The 15,825-nt window shown below is 43.7% G+C and overlaps 4 protein-coding genes across 8 annotated transcripts; 1 reads left to right on the top strand and 3 right to left on the bottom strand.

The window, feature by feature from the left end:
- Nucleotides 1-2,747: 2,747 nt before the first annotated feature.
- On the bottom strand, nt 2,748-3,994 carry LOC123115319 (uncharacterized). Its single transcript, XM_044536502.1, has 3 exons — nt 3,595-3,994; nt 3,422-3,494; nt 2,748-3,265 (listed from the first exon to the last, which is right to left on the bottom strand). The coding sequence occupies exons 1-3, from the start codon at nt 3,904-3,906 to the stop codon at nt 2,748-2,750; spliced, it is 903 nt and encodes a 300-aa protein (XP_044392437.1). The 5' UTR covers nt 3,907-3,994.
- LOC123114320 (uncharacterized) lies at nt 3,995-4,952 on the bottom strand. Its single transcript, XM_044535756.1, has 2 exons — nt 4,801-4,952; nt 3,995-4,698 (listed from the first exon to the last, which is right to left on the bottom strand). Exon 2 carries the CDS (start codon nt 4,594-4,596, stop codon nt 4,009-4,011), a length of 588 nt encoding a protein of 195 aa, XP_044391691.1. The 5' UTR covers nt 4,597-4,698; nt 4,801-4,952; the 3' UTR covers nt 3,995-4,008.
- A 1,393-nt stretch (nt 4,953-6,345) lies between these two features.
- LOC123114317 (RPM1-interacting protein 4) lies at nt 6,346-9,272 on the top strand. Of its 5 annotated transcripts, none has more exons than XM_044535753.1 (4): nt 6,346-6,648; nt 7,847-8,332; nt 8,501-8,683; nt 9,058-9,272. In XM_044535753.1, the coding sequence occupies exons 1-4, from the start codon at nt 6,361-6,363 to the stop codon at nt 9,088-9,090; spliced, it is 990 nt and encodes a 329-aa protein (XP_044391688.1). In that variant the 5' UTR covers nt 6,346-6,360; the 3' UTR covers nt 9,091-9,272. The 5 variants fall into 5 exon arrangements, with proteins under 5 accessions (XP_044391688.1, XP_044391687.1, XP_044391686.1 ...); XM_044535752.1 differs by having other exon boundaries at nt 7,844-8,332; XM_044535751.1 differs by having other exon boundaries at nt 7,841-8,332.
- Nucleotides 9,273-9,445: 173 nt separating this feature from the next.
- LOC123114316 (conserved oligomeric Golgi complex subunit 2) lies at nt 9,446-15,318 on the bottom strand. The gene is made up of 12 exons (XM_044535750.1): nt 14,738-15,318; nt 13,727-13,933; nt 12,959-13,295; nt 12,699-12,860; nt 12,228-12,327; nt 11,933-12,142; nt 11,720-11,834; nt 11,034-11,240; nt 10,760-10,861; nt 10,380-10,502; nt 10,155-10,289; nt 9,446-9,803 (listed from the first exon to the last, which is right to left on the bottom strand). Exons 1-12 carry the CDS (start codon nt 15,218-15,220, stop codon nt 9,690-9,692), a joined length of 2,295 nt encoding a protein of 764 aa, XP_044391685.1. The 5' UTR covers nt 15,221-15,318; the 3' UTR covers nt 9,446-9,689.
- Nucleotides 15,319-15,825: the final 507 nt, after the last annotated feature.

Below are 15,825 nucleotides of genomic sequence, written 5' to 3'. Positions count from 1 at the left end.
CTGTCCAAGGCAATTTATGGTCTGAAGCAGGCTCCTCGTGCTTGGCATGCTCGTCTTGCAATGGCTCTTCGTGCTCATGGTTTTGCATCATCAACTGCTGACTCCTCATTGTTTCTTCTTCAAAGGCCTGAGGTTACTATATACTTCTTGGTCTATGTAGATGATATCATTTTGGTCAGCTCCTCTCAGTCGGCTGCTACTGCGCTTGTTCGCTCACTTGGTGCTGATTTTACGGTCAAGGACCTTGGGAAGCTTCATTACTTTCTTGGTGTGGAGGTTACTTCTCATGCTGTTGGCCTTGTTATGACGCAGAAGAAGTACTCTCTGGATTTGTTGCAGCGAGCTGGGATGCTTAAGTGCAAACCGACGACTACACCCATGTCTACCACTGATAAGCTCAATGCTGTTGATGGTGTGCTTCTTTCTTCTTCTAATGCGACAGAGTACAGGAGTATTGTTGGTGGGCTCCAGTACTTGATGATCACGCGACCAGACATTTTCTATGCTGTTAACCGAGTCTGCCAGTATCTGCAGTCACCCCGTGACACTCATTGGTCTGCTGTTAAGCGGATTTTGCGCTATATTCGTTTCACGGTGGCTCATGGTTTGCATATTCGGCCGTCTGACTCTGGTTGTCTTTCAGCATATTCTGATGCAGACTGGCCTGGCAATCCGGATGACAGGCGATCCACGGGGGGTTATGCTGTCTTCTTTGGCTCTAACCTGATTGCCTGGAGTGCTCGGAAACAGGCTACTGTCTCGCATAGCAGTACTGAGGCTGAGTATAAGGCTGTGGCCAATGCCACATCAGAGATCATCTGGGTACAGTCCTTGCTTCAGGAGTTAAGTATACCCCAATCACAGCCTCCTGTTCTTTGGTGTGATAACATCGGTGCTACATACCTTTCTGCAAATCCGGTATTCCATGCCCGAACGAAACACATTGAAGTTGACTATCACTTTGTGCGTGAACGTGTCTCTCAGAAGCAACTACAGATCAAGTTTATTTCTTCCAAGGATCAACTTGCTGACATCTTCACCAAGCCATTGCCTTTGCCACAGTTTGAGACTTGCAGGCGCAATCTTACCCTTCTAGATTCATTAGAAAGTGGCTAAGATTGAGGGAGGGTGTTAGACTGTATTTACATATGTATATTGTAACGTTGTATACCACCTCATTATATATATATGTGATGGGCCACCCCTAGAGGGTTGTGCCGGTTCCCCCCAAAGCCTATTGTCTTACACCCGGTCACAGGCCCGCAGGAGCCTAGGACAGGGCCGACTGCCTGCAACTGCAACCCCACGCCATCGTGACACTCGCGCCCTCTTTGCCCTGGCAGCGCGTGCGTGCACCATCGCGCCATCTACTAATCCACGGCTGCAACTCGACACACGGAGTCCAGTTCCGTCCCGGCGGCTGCGACCCCTACTCACACGACGTATCTGAATGTAACACTTTGAAGTAAGAAAAAACCGAATGTAAAGCTCCAAAGCAAAGCTAAAATTCAGCAACATGCATGCTAGATGAGTACTTGAATGGTAAATATGATAGTATATACATATTTTTTTCCCACATTAGTATAGCAAGACAAGAAGCGGTCATGTCAGGCAGTACGTACTACTAGTCTTGTGTCACTTCAGGCCTCGTTTGGTTTCAAGGGCCGATTATCCGAGGGCTCTAATCCCCCTCCGGGGGATTTTCATGCCCTCTCCCACACCACGGGGAGATTACCATGCCAGTTTGGTCAACAGGGGGAGGGGTGGAGATCACGTCCAGAAAAAGCGTAAACAAAATTGTAATATTCAGGAATCATGAAAATGACTCGGTTTCTTTACAGAAACATCATACCAATTCAGAAGTAATCAAAATTTATGTATATTTCCTTGAAAAAAAATTAGGAATGACACAAAGTACTAGAGAATAATTCACGAATTTTAAGGAAAAACATGAAACACACAGGTAATCAGCAAAATAACACTTCAACCCACTGACAGACGCTAACCAGTTATACATATCGATTCGCATAAATAACATAGCACTACCGAGGTGTGCTAATCATGGTTTTAACGACAAAAATACAAACTACGGCTAGAAATCCAGCAATGATAAGCATTTTGTTCCATAAAAAATGCCCATGTGTGACTGATCCATAGCAAAAATGTTTGTTGTCGAAATAGTTACTCTACTCAAACTTCCACCATCAACTTTTTTGAACATTTTTATCGGATAGCTTTAGTAAACCTGCAAAACAAGAAAGAACAGTGTTGTTACTACACAATATCACGTTTAAAACTATATATAAGCACATATTTTTATTTACATGCATGTTTCACAAAGAAACAGATGCACACATAATAAAATGTTGTCCTCTCTGACAATAATCTACTGGAAAACTTGAAACCTTAACAATACATTGATTCATGTTTTCATTGCTTTGTCACTAATACACGTTTTTCAAATCAAGCTGTAGCGCTCGATTTGTATGAAGAAAAAACTGTAGCGCTCGATGACAAGTGTATGACTAGAGCTTGGATTTCTAGTAATGAACAACACAAATTGTTGATAAAAAGGATAAAAACACAAAACAAACTACTAATTACGATTACTACAGAGATTGATGTACTACAGAACAAAGGGAAACAAGCTTATAAAAAGCTCAAGTCAATAATGCCACAAAGTAAATAAATATAAAATGGATGTAGTGCAAAACAAGAAGGTGAACTGCTTACACACCTTATGCTATCTACATCTCAGAAATCTCCTCCTTCAACCAATAAAGCCGAAGATTTGAGTCCTTGGTATTGATGAATATTTCTCGATTCATTGGGCATTTGAAAAGCCGCAGTGCCTTTGCTTTTTCTGCAATTGATAAATCTTCCATTGGTTCTAGCGCAGCCACACAGTTTCCAATCAAGAAAATGTCATCTTGCTTTGGTTCCTTCAACTCGTCAACCAGTTTTGCAGATTGTTTCTTCCGAAAATCCATGTAATCCTCAAGTACAACAGCGATCTGACTTTGCTTCCTCTTTTTCACAGGCAGTGCTCCCTTTTGTTCAGAGTTGGTAGATGCTGTAGCTTCAGGTTCATCTCTTCTTGATGCCCCTTGCCCTTGTAGATCAGATGAGGACATACCATCATCAACATTGGTAGAGGAGATATGGTTCAAATCATTGGTAGAGGAATCCATAGGAGAAATGGCATCGCTTGTGAGATCCACTTGCGGAATTGATACAAAGTTCAAGTCTCCTGAAGCAATACTTCCTGCTCCAAAGAAAAAGAAACATATCAGCATGTTCTCTTGGAAACATGAAAAAATACAAGTATCTCAACAATCTCACAAATACTATATAATTAAAGCAAGAATGAAAATGATTTAATATGTAGGGTCGACGGAAATACATGATACAGGAAACACACCTTCATGTAGTGTAGCCAATGACTTGAAGAGCATGAATGGTTTTGAACGGAACTTCTTTACCCTTAGATTATCCTATTGAATGCAACAACATTGTATGGTTGGGATCAATAAAACAATACCTTGAAGAGCATGAATGGCAGTGAGCAAACAATATATCAAGAAAAGAGCTAACCTTGATAAGTTTATCCCATATTACAGGTTCAGGGATGATCATGCAAAGTGTATCATCCCATCCCGTGCCACTCTGTTTCCGAGAGTCTCTCACTGCCTTATAATTTCCTTTTAAATCCTTATCCTTCTCTTGGATTTGTTGCTTGGAGAAATGAGCTAGTGGAAATTTCTGATTGAATGTATTTGTAATTCTAGTCCACCCTTCAGCAGTCCACCCATTTTGACCTCGATAAATGGGATTGTTGTGGTCAAGCATTATATCAACAAGACCTTTCTCGTATGCATGGTCCCAAGATGCCCTAGGCGCTGCCATAGCTACATTATTGAACCAACAATGGGGTACTAGTTAAATTTCACTCTACCACTACTTTACCTAAGAAAAGGTGAGAAAAAAATTACAAAATAAATTGTCCGACTAGTTGTTATAATCAGCCCATATTTGCATCGCGATCTGATCTCTAAGAGTGTTTCCATCGTTTGCCTCATTGTGATGATGTTGGTTGACATCATCTCCCTCTGGAACATCAACATATGTTTCTGGTGGAATTAACGGTGGTTGGTGATCCAACCATGCCTCATCACCACTTTGAGCTCTAATGATGTTATGGAATACAGCACATGCCGCCGGAATCTTGATTCGTGACTCTATTGGGTAGTGATTGCCCACTTTCAAGATAGGGAAACGTTTTTTCAGAACACCAATGCTCCTTTCGATGTGGTTCCGGAGGATTGCATGGGTATGGTTGAACAACTCCCTATGGTCGGCATAGCCCGTATTAGATGAGCGCCGCCTCCTAAATTCACTCAGGTGATACCGAACTCCTCGATATGGTGCAAGAAAAGAAGGCGTGTTTGCATATCCACCATCTACGAGATAAAATTTTCCATCTGGCACATGAAACCCCTTGCTAATAGCAGAACGAAGAACTCCTGCATCTGATGCAGACCCTTCCCACCCACATGAAATAAATGTGAAATTCAGATCAAAATCACATGCAACCATGACATTCTGTGAGAGGGTTCCTTTCCTATTCCTAAATGGGGGGGCCTTATCTTCAGCAATAGTGATGGGGATATGTGTTCCATCTATAGCACCAATGCAGTTCTGCACATTGAAAAAGAAATAACAAAGTTGGTAGGTTTAGAAATCTACGTGGAGAAGTTTCAAAAATTCCATTGATATGGAGATGTGTGTATAGTGGTTCACCTGGAAATAAGGCCAATAGCGGTTGTTCGAAACAATCTTCGGGTGGGGCTGGAGTGAACTTGGAATCTTTATAAATCTTTGGGCTAGAGTTGGAATTAAGTCAAAAATCCTGTTTATCTTCCTATGAATTGTTTCTGCGCTGTGTTGGAAGTATTTTTTGTAGATCTTGATTACTAGCATTGTGTGAAATCATGTACATGAACATTGCCAACTGCTCCTCGACAGCAACACGCGACGTGCCCTTCAATAGATTCTCTCTTCTAAGGTAATCCACGATAGACTTGAAAATCTCAGGTTCCATCCGAAACTCAACCCTAGACCAACTCTCGTGGCCTTCTAATATTTCCTTAACCTTTGCAGCCCCGGATAAAGATGATGTGTGAACTGGATGCTTTTCCTCATAAAGGGAAGCATATAAAGCGGGAACCAAAAGGAAAAATAGTTCATCATCTTCTTCTTGTTCTTGCGAGATAATCTTAATAATTTTATTTCTCCTAGAATCCATCACTATTATACCCAATGAAAACAAAATTAATACAACGATAATAATTAAAAATAAAGCAATGATAATACCATCTCTATTATGGCTGCAAAGAACCAATAGCTAGGAGCCTAGGAAGCTCAGGAGTGAATACAAAGATAATACCATTTCTATTGTAACATCTACGTACATAATTAAGAGCATCAGTTTTCTCATATACTAAAATAAGACCACTTTCAATACTAGGCAGAGAAAAACAACATCACAAGAGCAGTAGTTTTGCATAATTTAAGCTTCCACAGTGGCCATGTCAAAGGGATGACCGCGTCACATACCTTTCTTGCTCCGAGTGAAAACTTGTCAATGATCGACGAATCAAAAGGGACCAAGCAATTGAACACAAAGTCTTCGGATAAAGCCAACTTCTAATGTCAGAGCACCTACATTTGAAACACGATAAAATAATGAATAGATACATATAGATAACTAAACAGAGTAGACCCACAAATCAATACCTACTAGGAAAACAATGATCAGTCAGGAGGATCAATCAAATTTTGGCAGTAGGTAGCACAGGTTGAAATGAACGAACAAACAAAACTGCAACAAGTATGTGACTGGACTCAGTAGTAACACCTCAAACAACACAAGGTAGTAACACCTCAAATCGACAGAGCGACAAATCGCTGTAGTCAGTCAGTCAGTCAAAGAGATGTGAACTCCGGCCAGCTAGCCACAGCGACAAATCGATAAAACAAGTGTAGTCTTCATCAACCAAAGAATGGCATCACATCATATCCATCAAGGAGCAGACGAACATTTTTGCCCGCAATAGCAGCAACTAGAGATTACAGGAGCAACAAAAGCAGTATCCATCAGACTTGCATATATAGTCTACACAAGCAACCTTCACTCAACTAGTACACAGTGGGTACCAAAAAAACAAACACGCTCAACTCAACTAGTTTCTCATCGCCAAAAAAAATTGTTGACAGGTTACCGGCACAGCGCTGCGCGGGGTGGCGTGCTTTTAGCTACTGTAGATAGATAGGTAGCCAAGTTAAGGCGGACACCACACCATGATTGATGATGGAGACTCTACTCCCTCTCCCTCCAGGCTCCACCACACCACACCACAGCAGGCGAGAGAGAGAGAGAGTATTATTATTAAGGCCATAGGTAGTAGCAGGAACAGAGATCATCAATCACAACGGAGCCGCCACCACCACCACCGCAGCCTCCACTCTCCACCGCATCCGGCAGCGGCGCGCGGCGGAGAAGCCGGTCCGGGGAAGCAGGCGAGCGACAGGAAGCAGCAGCACCGGCAGCAAGAAGAAGAAGGAGAAGAAGAATCGGACGCCATAATGGTCAACCAACCACGACTCTTCTCCCCCTCCTCTCCTCTCCTCTCCCAGCTACTACCTTTTCTCCCTCGCCTAGTCTCGCTAGTCCGGTCCTCCTCCTCCTCCTACCCCCTCGCCCTGCTGCCGCCCTCCTATTGGCCGGCCCGATTTCCTCCTCATCCCGTTGAATGACGCGGCGGTTGCTCCTTCTCTGAATCCCATCATCCAGCCATCCAGGAGGCCGGCAGGGGCGAGCGCGCCGACGCCCTTCTCCGGCGGAAATGGCCGTAAGTCCCCGCCCTCGCTCCATTGGTTGGTTGGTTGGTTGGCCGGCTCGCCGCCGCCGTCTCCGAGGTGTGGTGGGGGTGGGGGTGGCCGTGCTTGCTTGGATCCGTGGGTTGACCGGTGCCGTGGGAGGCGAGCAAGGGAAGATTCTTCCTCTTCTTGGGCCATGTGGGATTTCTTCTTGGAAGGAATCGCCTTCGGATTGCAGATATGCCATTCCTTTTCTTCCCCAGTGCTAGATTTGACCAACTAGTCAGTCGTATTCTGCTTGCTGGATTGCCTGGCTGGTGGGGACACAGATTGCCCTGCGCCTCCATGGAATCAGTTTGTTCTCCATGGAATAAATGTGCCGATTCTTCATTTTCACCGAAATGGCAACCAAGATCTAGACTTTTGTTTTATGCATCCAGAAATGTGATTTTGTTGCGTATCCGGTGGTACAAGAGTAGTTGGTGGCAACCCTTGTTTTTGTTGTCAGTACTACTTGATTTGATGAAAATATGTTTGGTTGAGCAAAACTGCAGTTGGCACTATAACAGATAATATGCTAGCAGGCGAGGTCAAATAACAATGCTTATTTTAGTGATGATTAGTCAAATGGAACACCCCTCTACATCTTATTCATGCGTGTGTGTGTGTGTGTGTGTGTGTGTGTTATACTTATATGAAACAAAACATGCTCAAGTGGCAACATCTTGTATTGTACTCCATTATCTTATCATAATCTTGTGTTCAGAGTAGATTACAAGGTTCAGTATTCTGTATGCTCTGAACCATTATCTTATCTCTTTGTCCAGTTGTGTTTTTGGTCTCTAGAGTTCATTTAGTATGCCAAGTGCATTGCCTAAAAAATTACGCGTCTTAATTTAATCTGCTCATCACATGTTAATTTATAGTACTAACAAGCTGCTTCCTCCTTCAACCTTACCAGCAGCAGCATCAAGGGGTTCCTAAATTTGGGAACTGGGAGGACGAGGGCCAAGGCTACACGCAGTACTTCGAAAACGCCCGCAAATCTCCAGGAAGGCCCGTCAACCAGAACGATCGCAACCAAGGCGCTGCACAGGCACCCCCGAACGACCCGCCGTCGGTCAAGGCCTCCCCCTTGAGGCCGGGGTCCGAGCCGGGGCTGCGCAAGAACAGGGACGAAAGGCGTGCCACCCGAGAAGACGACCTCCGTCGGCACGAGCCCGCTGCCCGGAAAACACATGCCGAGTCGCCCAACCATAGATATGGTGACCAGAGCAACTACGAAGGCGCTGCGAGGAAAGCGAGCAATGAGAGGTCACCCATCCATCCTCGGCAGCAGGCAAGGCTTGCAAACAAAGGTGGGGTTTCATCTCCTGTTGCGGATCGCAGGGGTTCTGCTCCCACCACGCCTGGAAGGTCCAAGATGAGGCCAACCGGCCGCGGCGATGAAACGGTAAGGTCCTGGATGCTTCTGTGAGCCTCAGTCAAATGAAAACCATTTCTTCTTTGTGTACTGACTATGAATGAAAAAAAATATTAAGCAGAATGTAATTGCATTGTAAGTATTACTGCTGGTATGCGTACTTTCTGAAGTGCTGGTGTGTGATTTTTGCACGTGCAGCCCGAGAGAGGATCAGCTGTGCCGAAGTTTGGAGACTGGGATGAGAAAGACCCTTCGACTGGTGAAGGTTTCACTGACATATTTGAGAAGGTGAGGGAGGAGAAGCAGTCCGGCGCGGATACTGTCGGCACCAGCCATGCATATAAGGACCGCTACAACCAAGGGGACAGATATGAATCTTCGGTGAGTCCGCTTTAATCTTGTGTACTGCAGCTGGTTTCACCACAAATGCTGTCATACATGTGGAGTAAAGATTCTCTTGTTTTGCTTGTGGAACTAGTTTTCGCCGCTTCAAGCATTGGCCATTCAGAAGCAAGATAGTGCACCTAGATACCTAAGATAATTGCTTGCTTCATCTCCAATACTACAATCTACAGTTCCTGAGCAGAATAGTTGCAAAAATATTAAGTACCAGCCCAGCAATGTTACTTCTGGACTTCTTGTAGAGTAGTTGCTTATGGTAGCAATATCTCAGCCGTGTTCGGTTCATTGAAAATGTGATAGTGTCGATAAATCGCATCTAATAGACGGTACGTGTGTGTCTGCTTCTTTTTCAGGGCTGCTCATGCTTCAGCTGGTTCAAGAAGTGACACCCACCCTGCCTGTAACATACCTGTGGCGATTGTATCTTTGTGAAATGAGTAGCCAAATCTGTTGTTATTTTGTTGAGATGTTATGTTATAGCGAGACATGTATCGGAGCATGAATTATTCGCAAGGCTGTGATTCAGCATTTTTTTTGAGCATTTGTAATCAGTGGTTGGTTTCCTGAATTTTGCAACAATTGTCTCATTCCTGGATTAAAGGGGAAGCAGGTTGGGAAATAAGGGCGATTTGTAAAACTTGTCACAAGCCAACCCATATAGTAAAGGCCGTGAAAAAGAATCAAAAGGCCTTGCATTTACAGACAGTAGTTGATATTCTGATCTTACAACAGCTGAGCAGATTGTCCGGTGAAATTCATATAGTTATTCATCAGAGAGAAAATGTATGATACACGTTTTGAATATATCGTTGTAAAATCTGGATTCTGGAGGTGACAGACTAGTAAATTCAAACAATGACGGCGATCAAAGGTCCAGCGCTCTACTACATATAAATCTCCAAACTAATGAACAACACCAGACATATCTACGCAATCCCAAGGACCTATAGGCAACATGTTCTATGTACTGACAGTATGTTTTACATCAAAACTGGATGCTATCTTGCTTGTCTTTAGGGGCGACGCACTGCCAGAGAGATCTGTAGGATTCGATTTCTCTCGCGTCTATTCCCAGGGTGCGAAGGTTCCGCGCATATTCCTGCGAAACAATGCATGTGAAACGATGTGTCAGCAGCAGCGCAATGCACGTCTGATACACATGTACTTTCTAAACATGTTTAATCACATAAGCTGCCTCGACACTTTGTCTGCTATGTTCTCTGTTCTACTAAATAGAAGCATTTCTGTGTGTAGTGTAGCAGAGATTGCCAATGTTGCAAGTGTCGCATGCAGAAAACGGAGTTCAGGTTTGAAGAAACTGGTAAGGGAAAGAATATTGTACATAGAAAGAACCAAAAGGGGGAATGCCACACCCCAAAAAAAAAAACAGTTGATGAAAGATGGATCTATATGATTTATGAGAATGAGCGTACAAAGACAGTTAGCGGACCTGAATATCAAGGAATAGCTGCATGCAGATCTTGTCGGTGTCAGATATGATGTTATCTGAGGCATCAGTACTACCTCCTATTCGTTTCTGTTGTCCTTGGCGCAGTCTTTGCAACGAAGATTCAGTTTTCCTTGCCTTCATATTGAAAAGATGCAACCTGAGTAACTCATAGGTAGAAAGGTAGAACTGAAATTTCAAAGGCAGGCGGGCAATCCTTATACTTACCACATTGACTACTTCGGATACCATGTCATAATAAGTTGCCGTGATCTTGTCTGTCGAACCACGGCGCAGCTTAGTTTTATCATCTTCTGATAAATAGTGCACACGATCTCCTTCAAGAAACACCTAAGAACGCAAAGGAAAGCTCATAATGAAATAGCATAAAATGAAAATAGCACATGAATCTGTTACAGAAGTTGAAACGGGGCCAATAAATTACAGCACACAAAATAGGCATATGACCATAACTCAAATGCAGACCATAAAACTAGTAAATGTAATATGACCTTGCTCAGAAGAGAGCAATAAACTCAGAAATTTTAAGCTAATAAAATGCTGTCAGTTGAACAGAAACAGAAAACCAAACATGGAAGTTCATTCACCTTAAGTGGATGCAAAATCCCAGATACATACGGAGAATGCCTCACGGGAAGTTTATTGGTCATCCTATACGTGGCTGTTATTCCCTTCAGGTGTTTCAGATCCTACAATCATTTCAGAAAGAATGTAGTTACAATTAGAGAACAATAGGAACAGTCTTAAATGTTCCATTGAATAAAATTATTTACAAATGCAAACAGTAGCTTCTATATTCAGCACAAGGTATGTATGAGTATGATGATAGTATTGCCCTCCTGTTGGCATCAGTTCACTCACCTCATTAGACCTTTTCACTATGACCCCAATCATGACATCCATTATGCTAGGCAACAACTCCTTCAAAGGCTCAACAGCTTGCAATATACTTTGTTTCACAAGGGTAAGTACTTCAATGGGGCATGATGCTAGCAATTGATTCACACGTCCCACAAAGTCGCCTGATTCTGAAAGCTCGCCAATTACAGCATTTACATCATGCATTACCTGCACATCAAATTATCGTAACACTTTAATCCAAAGAAAAAAAATCTGTCAAGCCTATAAACTGCTACGTGGTCTGCTCAACATTGTTTTATAGCATATTCAGAATGTAACAACGACTACAGAAGGACGGGCCAGGACAACAGGAAGGCTGCACCTTGCCCTTTTATTGCCTCGTAGTTGTCAATATGAACCCCACCATGTATGATGCTGGTAAAACTAAAGTACAAGTAGTCAGCCAGTCAACTTCACACTGACTTTGAGCACTAAATGTTTAGCATGGAGTTAACTAATTACCTTATTGTCAACTTAATTTCATAAACCAGTAAAACCACTAACTTGAAACGAAAGCATACACTCAAAAGAGTAACACATGGTGTACACAGCTAAGATGATAACACTCAGTATTGAGAAGAAGTGCTAGGTCTTGGTCACTTAAATGACATGGTAAGACTTCAAATAATTCTGTAGATGTGACATACATATATGAAATCCTCCACAGGTACAGAGAGTGCCCACTCAGAATCTGCAGGAGAACTCGAGCTCCCATCAGAAGCATTACGTGCAGCCAGACCAGAAGAAAGCCATGTTGTATACCTTATTGTGCAAGGACATGGAGGAAAATAAAAGGTCAGCCTCCGGATGATAAATCATGAAAAGCAAGTTAAAAAAAATACCATTTGTGATAGTTATACCTTGAAATAAGCTGCAAGGACAATCGGAGGAATTTATCAGAGTGAGAGAAAACAAGAACATCATCACTCCAGCAGGACTGCAAGCTTTCTAATAGCTTAATACTTTGCTTCAACAATAATGTCTTCTGCTTCATTTGGTTCTCATTCACTCCGACAGGGCTAATTGTGGCTGTAAGAGCACCATCAAGACCACCAGCAATTTCCTGGAATCTTGTGTAGTTGAACCAGTAGAAATGAAGTCAGAAACATAGTTCTGAAGTGTGTGTATAACACTAACAGAGATATTTATGCTTACCTCAGTGAAAAGTAGACACTAACATGCCACAGTCGCATGAAATCTGTGTAAGCAGGCTCAGAGCGGAACTTTGTTATAGCAGACTTGGAAGGACAGTAGCCTACAGAAAAAATAATAGGTCAACCCTGAGTTCAAATCATTGTAAGCATCATCCTCATAGAACTTAGAAATGGAGATGTGTTGTGCTCTGCAACTCTCTGTAACACAACAAGTAATAGGATACAATGCAAACTTCAATGCCAACACCATTGCTAGCTGATTCTAGCACTTGATTACGTATCAAGGTGCTAGAGACATTACTTGCTCAGCTGAGCAACGACCTTCTTCCCTTTCACCAATTTAATTGTCATTACACACACACAATCAAAAACATACAATAGCAGGCTTTGCAGGCAAGCATAGTATTGTAGTAGACTTAGCAGACCAAATCACAGAAAACAAACCACTTTGTGCCAGAATAATTAAGCATACCTTCAAGAAAGTCAAGAAACTTTAAGCTCGCTTTGTAGTTTCTCAGGAACTCTTTAGGTTTTCCAGGAGAACAGGCCCCAGGCTTTCCCTTCATGATTGCAGAATGGACTTCCTTGAGTATTGAATTGGCCAGAAAATCAAAAATATGAAGTCCAGAGTTTGCTGCAAATGAAACAAAAATCGATAAGATGTTATCTATCTAAGTCTATATGCAGCATTTAGGCTTCATCAGAATATGAAGTAACAGAATTTACAGCTACCTGATGAAGATATTTCCAAAATAAATTTGCAATCTTTTTCTACACATTGCATTATCTGCTCATAGTCATCCTCCAGGTCATCAGAAGATACCCCAGAAACAGCTTTTGCATAGTTTTGAGGGACAATTTTCTGAATCAATGGGGAGACCACTGTTGTACGGAAAAGCTCTTCAGCTGAAGATGTGTTGTCAATGGCAGCATAAGCGCGCAAGCAGTTGTATATTACTTTTGCGTCCCGATGTTCTAGACCAACCACAAAGCAACGCTCCAAGCTACCATCAAGTAGTTTTGTAGCACCTTGGACCCTCTTCTCCATGTTCTCAATAAAAGGAAGGTTCTGTACTGCCATAATGTAACAGAATAAGAATCATATATATGTTGCATTAAAATGTATATGATGTATCCAGTTAGATATAAAATTAGTGCTACCAATACAAAATTGGGTTGGTACTTTGGCAGTTTGAGATAAGGTTCTAGCACAAACTTCAAGAAGTGAATGAACTTAATCATGGCCATGAAATACAACTGGCTATTTCTCGTACTTTATTAAGACGTCATTACACATATTATGATGACAATGTACACTGCCCTTTCAATGGTGACACACATACCAAATATTTTCGTGTGAACTATCTGTAACCATTTTACGTTGTAATTTTCCTAGGGTTCTGTTCAACAACTTGTATAAACTATAGAAAAATTCTACTATATATTAGAAGCTAGAGATGCCCAAGGAAGCAAGGACCAGTAGTATCTGTTGGCACAAACCTGTGCGTGGCTGATGTAAAATTTGAGTCGGTTCATCTCGCTTGCGATTCTTTCTAACAGAATGCTTTGTGTTTCTCTGACATCTGTCCCTGCCTCCACATTTGGTGACGTAGTATCATTGCCAGGGTAGCCCTTATCAACTGAACGATCTTCAATATCTGATGAATCAGATGGTGCTGTTGGTAATTCCTTGATCAGTTTCTCAACCTGAATGAACAAAACAAACCATTAGGTTTCATAAACAACACGACATGAGCTAAAGCAATTTGGTAAACACATATCAAACTTGCTTTGATGAAATAATTCTGGAGGGTCAACGGATGACAAGGCAGAGGAGTTACTCCATTGGAAGGAAACCGCAGCATCATGATACGCCACAAATTTTGATAAGTATGCAGAGGCATGTGACCGTTTATACTAAGTGTGAAATTTTAGTCAGTAATTTATGTATGCGGTCAGACCCAGCAGTGTTAATGAACTAGCTACATTGGCATTTAGATTTCAGACACAATGGGCAAAATCTCTACCTAAAAATGAAACAATGGCTGGTACAAATTGGCAAACATGTACTATCAGACTTGCTTCAGTGGCCAGCTTGATAGAAACCCTCTTGATGGTCAACGGTTCAATGGCGGAGATTTTTTTTATAGCCAAGAAAAAAAATCTCAGCATTACAATGTGTTCTGATGATAAGTACGCAATGACATATGAATATATGATCATTTATACTAGCATTATGATATTGTTGCAAAATTGGATGAGTATGCAATGACATACTATCATTTATTCTAGCATCATGATATGTCACAATTCCGATGATAAGTATGCAAGGACATGTGATCATTTATACTACTAGGTGCTGAAACTGCAGTGAGGTGAATGAGATGATGCATCTGTAGCCTACTAGTTATGCAGCCGGATCCACCACCAGTGGTATAAACTGAGGTACAGAGGGGCGAATTAGCCACATTGGAGTCTGTTCAAAGCGGGAGTGGGTCGGAGATCGGAAACCTTGGAGACGACGTGGGAGGTGTCTAGCAGCAGCTCGAGGAGCTCGCGCGCCTGGGTCGCCGCGGCGCGCTGCTCGAGCCCTGCGCGGAGGGCGGCGAGCGCGGCGGAGGCGGCGGCGCGGAAGGCGGCGACCTTGTCCCTGAGGTCGGCGAGCGGGGCGCGCATGCGGGCAGCGGCGGCGTCGACGCCCTTGAGGCGGGCGCTGAGGCCGACGAAGTCGGCGTAGTCGCGGTTGATGAGGCCGACGAGCTCGGCGCGGAGGGCGGCGAGGTGGGAGCGCAGCTCGGCGGCGAGGCTCTCGAGGGGCACGTAGGAGCGCAGCTCGGCGACGTAGGCGTCCGGGTCGAAGCCCGCGCGCAGGAAGGCCTCCGGCCGGAACCACGGCGGGTGCGCCTCGATCGTCTCCCCGAAGAGGTCCTTGGCCGCCGCCGGCTGCGGCGGGGCGGGCGCGCGCGGCGGCGGCGCGGCGGCGAGATCCGCCATGCGGTCGGGTGGGTGGATCTGGGAGTGCGGTGGGTTTCAACGGAGATCTAGCGGGTAGCGGCGACGAGACGACGCTCCATTTCTTCTGCTACGGAACGGAGGCTGGACCGTCGGCCCGGGTTTTACTGCTTGGGTGGGCTTGATGCAATTTACAGAACCGAACTTCTTATGAAATTTTCAAACTTGTCGCAGCCTCCGGAAACCTGATGGAAAAAAAAAACTGGGCCATAACCTTCTAGAGGGTTCCGGAAACCGGAAAAACCAGGGAACAAAACCTACTAAATAGGCCGGAGTTGCTCGGCTCGTATTTGTGCGATACGCAGACAGTTGTCGCAGCAAGCGGCAAATAGGACATGCCCTCTTGAAAGGATCAAGTCCGGTGCTTCTATCCTGCCAGGAAAAAAAAGATGTTGTGCTCGGGAATTCTTAGGAAAATGGTGTTTCGGCTCTTGAGGGCAACCAAAATACCTAGGGCGTTTTGGTTGGACTAATAGACCGAAATCTCTACTCCTAAAGAGGGAGTATGTACGTCGTTCGTTCGTTTGCTCATGACTCCGTAACATCTCCCCCTACACCCCCCGCCCCCACGTTCCGCCGATTTTTTA

This window comes from Triticum aestivum, chromosome 5B (assembly GCF_018294505.1).
Source record: "Triticum aestivum cultivar Chinese Spring chromosome 5B, IWGSC CS RefSeq v2.1, whole genome shotgun sequence".
Classification (NCBI taxonomy): Eukaryota; Viridiplantae; Streptophyta; class Magnoliopsida; order Poales; family Poaceae; genus Triticum; species Triticum aestivum.
Note: the sequence above shows the minus strand (reverse complement) of the source record. Positions and strands in the feature narration are given on the sequence as shown.